At 42.7% G+C, this 11,029-nt stretch overlaps 1 protein-coding gene across 2 annotated transcripts; it reads left to right on the top strand.

Annotated features, from left to right (window-relative positions):
* The first annotated feature begins 4,840 nt into the window (after window positions 1-4,840).
* On the top strand, window positions 4,841-10,303 carry LOC6599333 (protein Turandot Z-like). 2 transcript variants are annotated; one of them, XM_026994371.1, is made up of 3 exons: window positions 4,841-4,977; window positions 9,268-9,777; window positions 9,848-10,303. In XM_026994371.1, the coding sequence occupies exons 2-3, from the start codon at window positions 9,755-9,757 to the stop codon at window positions 10,251-10,253; spliced, it is 429 nt and encodes a 142-aa protein (XP_026850172.1). In that variant the 5' UTR covers window positions 4,841-4,977; window positions 9,268-9,754; the 3' UTR covers window positions 10,254-10,303. The 2 variants fall into 2 exon arrangements, with proteins under 2 accessions (XP_026850172.1, XP_002024576.1); XM_002024540.2 differs by lacking the exon at window positions 4,841-4,977 and having other exon boundaries at window positions 9,191-9,777.
* The last annotated feature ends 726 nt before the right edge of the window (window positions 10,304-11,029 follow it).

Genomic DNA, 11,029 nt, shown 5'->3' on the forward strand with positions numbered 1-11,029 from the left:
ACTCCTCTTCAGCATCTTTCTTTCAACATGGTGCCCCCACTGGGCCCCCTGGGAACCAGTTTGGTGTGGCAAAAACGCCTCTGTGGCGGCTTGTTCCACCAAGTTCAATCGCAAAAATATTTCGACCAGGCGATTGCAGGTCACATCGATGATTGATTGATTGATTGATGGACCAGCTGATTGATGGATTGCCATAGGAGTCTATGACTTAATTATGGAGTATTCGATGGAACGGAACATATCATTTCATGAGAGTATTTATGTAGTTGAATAAGACAAAATACAAATATCTAAGACCATTGTCCCGTTCCTAATGTATGGGGGGATGGGGACACACTGTTTACACTCTCAATATATCGGGGGATAGGGACACACTGTTTACACTCTCCTTCTATCAGGGAATAGGGACACACTGATTACACTCTCAATATATCGGGGGATAGGGACACTCTGTTTCATTCTCATTCTATCAGGGGAATCCACTCTCAATATACCAGCGAATAGGGACACACTGTTCCAATCCAAGGGAGTCAGGGAATACAGGGAATATTCTCAGAATATGCAATTTAAAAAACAAAGAAAAATATGTAGAAAAAATCAAAGCAATTTGAATTCATTATGCACAAGGTTTTATTATTCCTATCCTTTGTGGAATATGTCCTCGATTTCACGCCTGGGGGTTACCCCAAGGCATTGGAAAAACAATTATACGAATGCGGTCATCCATACGAGTATGCTTAATTATTTAGTGATTGCGATTGGGGGTAAAAAGGCGAATGCAAAAGCGTAGAAGACGAAGAACAGCTGACGCCTACGAATGCCAGAAAATGTCATGCTAATCATGTATGGGTACAGTCCCGCCATGAATTGAAGAAGCGGATTGAAGCACCCAATAGGTGGGTGGAGATATGCAGTCTCATATTTACAAAGATCAGCAGATCTCTTTCGTAACTAATTTCCTTAATTTGTATATGCTTCTTGGATCATTTTTCTTCATTATATGCTTCCTGGTTTCCACTCTTTATATCTTTTGCTCTGTCTAAGGACACTTTTATCTTTTCGCTTGCTTTATCCATTCTTTCGTTCTCCAATTATCGCTTTTCGCAGTCAATCTTCAGCTTCTATCTCTTCCTTCATTCCCTGCCTGACTTTTGTCAGGCACACATCGCATCCTGTCCTTGCGTCTCCTTGTTTCGACTCTCAACCCATTTTCATTCGTCTCTTTGCAACTATTATCCCATTTATCGTCACTTTCCCTTGGTTTTCTATCCTCATCTTCCACGCCATCTTCCGGCATCTGGCGGCCATGTCTTTTATTTTCTCTCTCTCTCTCTCTCTAGCCCTCTCTCTCGAATGATTTTTTTTTTTTGCGCTGAACACTAACCTTAAAGCGGCTCATTTTCCGCTGCTTTACCACGGGCATCGTTGTTGCCTCGTGCTTCGTGCCTCGTGCTTGCCTGCTCTCTCCTTCCTCTCTGCTTCTGCTTCTTCTTCGTGGCTTGCTGCTGCTGCTGCTGTTCGTCCGATGGATGGAATGGAGGCGTCTCGGGAGGAGGCACAGCCAGCCGGCAAACGCTGTTTTTATTTCTTTTCCCTTTTTGGTTTGTGTTTTATTTCAGGTTCAGGTTTTTCTTCTCTCTCTTTTTCCACACACAGACACAAACACACACACACACACACACACTAAATTTTCTATCGCTCTCTCCGTTGTTGCTGTGGTTCGTATATTTGACACTTCACTTTTAAAAAAGAATTACACCGAAAAAAAACAAGAGGAGAATTCATAAAGGATTATTGAAATACACGTGTCCCGTTCTCTGGCTGGTTTAACGGTACTGGCTCTCTCGCTCTCTCGCTCTCCCTCTCACTATCCCGCTCTCACTTCCACCCAACAATTGCTAGTGCAACTTGCAACTTGCAACAACAACAACAATAATGATGGGAACACCGCGAATATGCAACACGACGACGCCGGACGACGATTGCGAACTGAAAACAACAAAAAAAAATAACGTCCATTGAAGCGTGGAAATCAACGGAGGAAAAACTACAACAACAACAGCAGAAAGGAGGGTGGGGTGGGGGGGGGCTTGGGAGAGGGGGAAGTGCAGTGGCAATTCGTGTTTTGTTTTTGTTTTTGCACTTCTTCGTGCTTCAGTCTTCGTCTTTGGATTTTCCTTTTCATGGCGCTTTCCATTCCATTGTGTGCTTTTCGTTTGTTCCTATTATTTTTCCTTTCCTTCTTCTTGTTTCTTTTTTAAATTTTGTTTCTATTCCATTCGTTTTCCTTTCTATGTTTGCTGTGCTCAACTGCTTCCACTTCCCATTGCTATTCCAGGCGTTCTTCTGCTTCAAATAACTATTTTAGTCGTTCTTTCTCCTCTTCAAATTCGTATTCCAGCTTTTATTCCGCTCACCATTCCTATTCCAAACGTTCTTCTGCTTCCCTTTCCTATTCCAGTCATTCTTCTGATTCAAATTCATATTCCAGTCGTTCTACTGCTGCTGACCATGGCTATTCCAGTCGTTCTTCTGCTTTCCATTCTACTCCATTCGTTCTTTTGGTGTTCATTCCTATTCTAGACGTTCTTCTGATTCAAACTCCTATTCCAGTCGTTCTTCTGCTTCCCGTTCCAATTCCAGTCATTCTTCTGATTCAAATTCCTATTCTAGTCGTTCGACTGCTGCTGACCATAGCTATTCCAGTCGTTCTTCTGCTTCCCATTCATATTCCATTGAACGAATGCTCATTCCTCTTCGAGACGTTTTTCTGCTTCCCATTCCTATTCCAGTCGTTCTTCTGCTTCAAATTTCGATTCCAGTCCTTTTTTGTGGCCCCATCCTATTCCCGTTGTTCTTCTTTCTATTGTTCTTTTGTTATGGGTATCCTCACTCTTCTTCCGCTGTTTCTTCTTCTTCAACGCATTTCTCTTCTTTTCTTCCCTTTACTTCTTCTACTTTTTGATTTTTCCTCCATTTTCTATATAGCTTTTGGCTTGGATCCTATTCTTCTTCAATTTTTTATAGGTTAGGAGTCCTTTTTCGCTTTTCTTCTACCTCTTTTCCGGTAATTGGCTCGTTATTTTTGTTGTAGTTCTTCTAAGGCTACTTATCCTTTCTGTACTTCGTCTTCGATGCCTATTCATTGCTTGCTGTGTCGTAATTTTGGGCACCATTCGCCCTTGGGCTGTACCTTTTCTTCAGTAGTTTTCCGTGTCGTTTCTTTTCGTTCCTTTTCTACTGTTTCTACTGTACCATTTGTGGGCCTTCTTCAATGGTTATTCATTCCCCTTTTGTCCTCTTCTTTACATCTTCTTAAATTAATTTTCTTCCTATTCTTTTCGCCCTCCCTCAATCCTTTTCCTCCTCTTCTCTTCCTTTGCCTTTTCTTCTCAACATTTCCCTCTCGTTAATCTCTTGTCTCCTCCTCCACTCTTCCTTTTTTGCTTCTGCTTTAAAATTCTTCTGTCGACTGCATCGTCAGCGTGCCACCATTGTTGCTGCTGCGGCGGCTGGGGGGAAATTGTGTGCAGGATGTGATGGGGGGGGGACTGGGAAGGAAAATCACGCACCAGGACACGAGACAACGAAGGCCCGGCCGCCGAATCCAACAACGAACGTTTTACAACTGCCGCCGATTCGAGGCGCAGCTTCGTTTGCGGCTTGGCATCTGCCTCGTGCCTCGTGCCTCGACTTTCGCACGTTCCAATGTTTCCTTCTCAAGTTTTTCCGTTCTTTTTGGGGGGTTTTTTAATCGAAACCGTGGCTCCAACTGTACATGGAGATTTACCCAAAGATGTCTCCCTTTTGCCACAACAACAAGCCGTCGCAAGTATAATCAAAAAAAAACTGATTAATCGGCTCGAAAGGCAGAACAGCAGAGAAACAAGAGGCCAAAACAGAGGCCAAAGAAGCCGGCATAACAAGCAAGAAGGAGAGACACAATAGGTAGACACAAAGAGAGAGACCGAAAGAGAGCCAAACACAATTCAAAGAGAGCTGAAGGACAATACAACAAAAAACAGAAACAGAAAACAAAAAAACAAAAACCGTCACTCCCAATTACAGTAATTTTTCGAAAATAATTATTACTTTCGCAACACTGGAAAATTGTCACTGGGTACAGGGTTCACACACAGTTCTCGCGCAAGTTAATCGTATAAATAATAAATGAGATTTTTGTGGCGAATTGGCAGGCCGGGAAATTTTGGACACGCGTGTAAACAAGCAGAGCAACGCAAAGAGACAGGCCGTGACGCGACCTACGACTACATTAACAGTGCCAGAGAGAAAGAGAGAGTGTGAGAGAGCTAACCGTTAAGAGAGAACAATTACCTAAGATAGAGAGAGGGTGAGAGAGAGAGAGAGAGAGAGAGTTGTTATCGAAAAACTGATGGAGGAACAAGCAAGCAGAGCCGTAATGCAAAAACTGATAGTGGAACAAGCAGTTTTGCAAGTCTCCTCCCAAATGGACAAGCAGATGAGAGAGAGCAAGCAGTACTCAGAGCAAGCAGTTTTCAAGAGAGACTGAGAGAGAGAGAGAGCAGACCATCCACACGTGCATGACATGGCTCTGTTGCTGTTGTTCCGCATTTAGCCGGCTACAACGTCACTGTTAATAACATGCGGAAGCGCCAGCTGCTGTTGCTGTTACGTTACCTTTGAGATGGGCTGGCGGGGGTGGCGGGGGCTGCGGCGTCAGGCCAATTAAATGTTAGGTTATGTGCACATACATCATATTTGACGGACGACTGACGCCGGCGGTGGCTCTGTCTCGAATTAGCATCGAGATTGGCAACAACGGCGGGCGCACCGATATCGCTTTTGCCCCGCATCAGCAGTATTTGCTCCAAAAAATTTGCGTTAATTTGCAAATTGAGTGAAACAATTTTTAAACGCTTGTATCCGGCGCCCAGAAATCATCAGCAAGCGACCGACAGCGCAAACATCTAACAGACAGCCAGTCAATAACAGCAGGTGAGAATGGCTTAACATTAACAGGAGAGCGCAAGACTGTTAAAGAGCAGGAAGCAGAGCTGAGCAGTAGATTTCAGAGCACGACTGTTAACTGCAAAAGCTGAGCGGATTCTATGTTAAGTTTAACAGAGCATCGCAGCGTGACAGCCAGCAGCGCCCGAGGGTCGGGTGGGGTGGGTCTCACAGTGAGGCCTGCTCAATGAATGATGACGTTGCCAGATTATTAGATGTTTTTGGAAATGTATTTGTTTATATTTTTTGAAAGGTTCACGCCAAAAAAGATGAGGGATTGCAGGGGGGAGGGGGGGAAGGCAGGGCTTGTATGGATTGGGCAGTCAGTGGGTGGTTGGGGTAGGGGTATTGGGTGTTGATTGTACAGCAAAATCTCTATGTACTCTCTCTCTCTCTATCTCTCTCTGTCTTTTTCCATTTATGTATTGAATATATTTTGTGTCTGTGTGTGGGCTGCGATTTTGCCACATGCCTCAGCCCACAAAACGAGACGAGATGTTGACAACAAAAACAACACCAAAAGGCAGTTGTGTGTGTGTGTGGGGGGGCTAGAGGTTAGGTACCTCCAAAGAGGTGCTGGAAAAAGAGCGACAGAGAAGGATATATACCCCCCAGCCCCCACGATTTATCAAGGGGTAAACAACGGATAATTGGATTGTCCGCCTGAAAGAGATTATTAAACGGAGAACGAGAGAGAGAGAGAGTGAGAGAGTGCTGAAGATGTCCTCCTAAACATCCTATTGACTTGAAATGCCCTCTTGGCAGGACTCTACCAAGGATTTAAGGAACCCGGATCCTGGCTTTGCGGCTTTCTGCTTTGGCAGCTCCATTGGCCATCCAGCTAGCTTTTCTTTTGCATATGTACCATAGTCCCCTCTCCCTCTCTCTCTCTCTCTATCTCTTTCTCTCTTTTCACTGCATTTACGTTTTTCTTTTCTTTTGTATTCCCCTCTCCCTCTATTTTGCATTTCTTTTCTTTTATACGCTAATTTATTTTCGCTTACATCTTTCCCCTCTCTCTCTCTCTCTCTCTGCTTCTCTTTTCTTTGTCTATTTATGGGGAAAAGCATCTGCAAGTGCAACATCATCTGCATGTTGCATCTTCCACAAGAAATGTTTAAAGTTGCCTTTTGTTCAGACCGATGTCTGCCTCTGCCTCTGCCACTGCCACTGCCACTGACTACAGTTTCAAAGTGCAATAACCGTTTGCCATTAACCCATCGAGGGGTTTAGGGCCGCAGGAGTACCCTGTGTTTTTCCGTATACCCTGTTGTACAGCAAAGGGCTAGGGCACGGCATGTGCAAGGTATTTTCGATCCCCATAAATAGTATATCTTTATCTGCTTGAAAATCCAAGTAATCTTTATAAAGTGCTGTACAAAAATTTCCCATAAGCGACCGGCCACAAACAGCGACCCGTCGCTACCTTCGGGATTCGGAATGACTATTTTCCTTTAAGGTATATCATTATCATTATAATTCCAAAATAGAGAACCATTCGCACTTACCCGAATACCAATAAAGCGCGCCTCGAGCAGCTCCTGTTTCCTTGGATTCAGCGACGTTTGAAAGTGTTCCATTGTGTGATTATTATTTCTGATTCGGTTTCGGATACGGATTTCGTTTTCTTTTTTTTTTTTATTGATTTCAATTCTTAGAGTCTTTTTCTCCCATCGGGAAGGTGTTTTCTGGTCTTTATCACTAGTGTTTAATATGCTTTAAAGATAACATAATTAACATTTTGTTGATGGCTTTCATGGTGAATGCATTTGTTGGCAAAAAATGCCACAAGTTTTGTCAGAGCCAGACCAAAAAAATTCAAATTCATCTGGAAAAAAAAGTTAAGGGGTTTTTAAAAAACAAAAGTTGGATATAAAACAATATTACGTACATACAATATAATGGAATGGACTGCAGTAATTATTTTTATGGTACGTACTATCCCGTCTATCCCTGTCTTATCTTTAGTCTTATCAACAACTTCTTTGATTAATAAAATACTTATATTTTTAGATCGACGAGTCATTTAATACATTTTTAATGTTTCCGATTATTCTAACCAGAGGTCTATGTCCCCATTTCGATAATCTGTTGTCTATAAATAAAAACACACACTTTCGGGCAAAACATAACCATCTATGTATCTTTAAAGGGCATCAAATGGTTCGAAAGCCACCAAAAAATATTGGGTTCCACTCTAGGGTTAAATGTTGTGCCCAAGCTTCGCTCCCACCCCCTTTCGCCGTATTCTTCTTCACCACCTATCACATTCTGCTTGGTCTGCTTCTTCTACTGCCCTCTTCAGACCACGAATGACGCTTTTGTGATCGGCTTCATTCGCAATGGACGCGGACGAATGGCCAACTCAAAAGAAAAGTGCAAAAAAAGAAAAAAAAAAAGAAAAAAGATATGCGAACCGAACCAAAACTAGACCCACAATCGGCGGCCACGCCTCTAGGCGGTAGTCAGCAGCGCCACCAGCAGCCTCTTCACACACACACACACACACACAGGCACGCAGCCGGGTACAAAGTGCAATAATTTAAGGTGATGCTTCCACAGAGTGCGCTCGTACGTACTCATGATATATTGAAAGATTATCTTTCCCACTGTATTTCAATGTAGAAAATATTCATATTCAAAAAAACACCAGCCATATAGGCCATGCAGAGGTGCGGAACACCTCACCCCATACGAATACACCCTGGGCGGGCAGATGATGTCCAACGCAACACTCGCATAATCGCGAACACACACGAACACATACAAACACACCCTTATGTGGATCGTACACACACACACACACTCACACACATGCTCGTACATATGTACATACGTACCATTTGTGGATTGCTTTTTGCACCGGTATTTTTCTTCTTCTTCTTCTTACTTTCTGGGTTTACTTTGTGCTGTTTCCAATTTGTTGTTGCGACTGCTTTTTATTCCCCTAGTTTTGCTTTTGCGTTTGCTTTTTTCTCATATTTTTCTTTTTTTGCTTTTGAGCTGGTTATTCCCTTATTTTTACTGCTTTTGCGGCTGTTTTTTTTTTTTGTATTCTCACATTTTTATTGCTTTTTGCAGCTGATTATTTTTTAAATTTGTATTGCTTTTTCTACTGTATTTTTTGTTTAAAATATGTATTGCTTTAGCGGCAGTTTATTTTTGACCAATTTGCATTGCTTTTGCGATTGTTGTTGGTCCTTTTATTTTCCCCAATTGCGTTTGCGTTTGCTTTTCCCCAAAAAATGTTTGTTGATTCTGCATTTATCCAAAAATATTTCTTAGAAAATATTCATTTTGCTGTTTGCTTTTCCATTTGTTCACAATTTTGGATTTCTTTTGTTGTTGTTGTTAATTTCAGTCCATTTGTAGGGCTTTATGATGGCACGAGGACTGAGAGGGGAGGGGAAGGGAGGAGAGCCGCGTTCCATCAGCGCCGTTGCGAGCGGGTGAGGGGAGGCAGAGTCGCACCAACGTTTCAAGTACTACAACAATGGCTCTTGGATGGAGTGGAGTGGTGCGGGGGGGAATTAACAACAGAAACAGTAAAAGAAAACCCACACTCACACACAGTAAAGCGCACAACTTAAATATACTACATGTGTGTATATCCCCTCTCTCGCTCGCACTTTTGCCGACACACACTGCTGTTTGCGTTTTGTGCTTTTTCTGCCTTTTCGTTTCGGTGTCTTTCCTTCGCTTGGGTTTTCTTTTTTTGCGAGGTTAAGTTTTCCTTTGCTTTTGCCTTTGCTTTTGCAACTTTTGCGTCAGGCAGCCGAATTGCCGCTGCGCTGGGTCGGGAGGGCACGCACTGGGACTGGCTAGGGGCGCGGCGCTTCGTACGAGATGGGGGCCAACGAGATTAGCCGCTTAGTCGGTAATACCACTCTATAATAGTTATTCGCGTAAACGTTTTGGGTTTTATTTTGTGTCACAGTAAAAAAAATGAATTTATTTAGCCAGAAGCTAACACACACACACCACACTAACACTAAAGCACACACGCGCGAACAAAATGTGCTAAAAAATGCGCCCAGCTGTGTGAACAGTGGCGCCATCTGAAAAATGCCGGGCATCGATACTTTTGATTAAGTTTTAAATAATAGCTTTGCGGCTTGCGCTAACAGCACATTTTGTGCCATGTTAATCACGGCTTCATATCGGCACTACTCCGTGCTTGGGAAAATCTTGTAGGAATGCCATTTTAAGGCCTGTGGCATACCTCCCTTCGATTACCCCACTCATTGAGATAATTTGAGGTTACATTTTTTTTGTTAGCTCCACGAACATTATCCGTGGAAATCTAATCCACATATGGAAATCAGCGAGGAGATCCTGGCATCTTCAACGGAGGTAATGGGTATTTCCAAAGGCGATTAGGCGGTATGTTCGGTCTTCCAGCCCCAGTACCAGATGGTTGAGAGAGGGGAGAGCAGTCAGAGAGTCATCACATGGTTTGGGGGGAGTGGATCCACAGCGGCACAGTACCCTTGAGGCAACATCTGGAGCGAGATAAGCCGCTGGCAAAGTTCCTCGTAAATGCGATAGAAAATACAAATCTTCTGTGCTAATGAACCTGCAAGGGACCCTCGCGTCGAACTTCATCGGAATTCAGGCTCATCATCAATTGAATATTTTTAAATTGTTATCAATTCCGAGGAAAATTGAGCTTCATCGCATGATGGGAGGCTGCCTTTAAAAGAGCTACTAGTGCGGCCTCAAATATCAGTTTACTCCAAGTCTCCACGAGGAAGCAAAGTCAAAAATGTCCCCTTTAGTCCGCCTAAGGTAGGCACCTCATATGTGATTGAAATAAATACTTGAATAAGATCTAATACCTGGCCACTATTCCTTTCAGTTGCGTTTTGGCTCTTCTGGTGTGCCTCACAGGCACCATCAGTGCTGGTCCGATAGACGATGATCGTGCCCGCCTGAACCAACTCCTGAGGAATGCAGAACCTGCGGATGATGCCCAGCTGCTGGCGAATATCCAAACGGCTATTGCGCTGTACAAGGAATGTGTTCATTGCGCAGCAGATGAACATCAGGTGGACGACGATTTGGATCGGGAAGTCAAGAAATTTGAAGATGAGAACAGGACGGTGGAGGGTTTGCCTGCTCAGGGGGGATTTTGGTCATGCATTAGTGCGGCGGCAGATAGTGTACCCGATGAAGTCAAGGATCAGGCTAAGGAACTTGCAAAAACATCTGCCAAGGCTCTATTCAGCAAACTGGTCGATTACCTTAAGAAAATGCTAAACTAATGTAGTGGCAGTGTCAATTTCTAAGAATTACAAGAAATTATTTTGGAAAATTGGCAACCATTTTTGATCGAGTCTATCGTAAAGGTAACTATTTTGAAATACTTCAAATACTTTCAAATACTACTTCATCGGTATATTTCTGAGGGTCAGATGGTATATTTGATCGAAAAATCCTCGGTCACAATAGATTTCAAATACACTAGTGGTATCAAATAATCGATGGTGGCGCCATCGCATTGAACTTTTTTGATTTAAAACATCGATACTATCGTCATAGAATCGGGATCAAATAGTTCAATTTAAAAAGGGTTCTTAACGGCTTTTCAAGTGAAATAAAATGAAGATCTTTCCAGTGACTTTCAAGTGAGTCTTTGTAGATAATGTATTCATAAATCGGATAAAATTGTATGTATAGCGCTGAGGATCTTATTAGCTACTAATATTCCACCGAATATCAAAGTTAAGGAATAATTCTTCGGTATATTTGGAAAATAAGACAGTATATTTATATTCCAAATTTCATCCACCGGTATTTCTGAGGATCAGACGGTCACTCCTGCAACGAAAATATGAGTCGCCATTTTGAATGGACTATGAAAAAGGGTATGGATAACAAGCAAAAACATCCAAGGAAAATTGCAACGACAACATAGGTTGAAGACAAAATCGACAAGGTATATTGGAAAAATTGGGTTGATTTCGCCGTGCATGCGTTGAATTTTATATTAATTCAACAAAATAAAGTTTACAAATGCCCATAGTCCGGTTGACAAGCA

Source organism: Drosophila persimilis, unplaced genomic scaffold (assembly GCF_003286085.1).
Source record: "Drosophila persimilis strain 14011-0111.01,24,50 unplaced genomic scaffold, DperRS2 tig00002300-arrow-arrow-pilon, whole genome shotgun sequence".
Taxonomy (NCBI): domain Eukaryota; kingdom Metazoa; phylum Arthropoda; class Insecta; order Diptera; family Drosophilidae; genus Drosophila; species Drosophila persimilis.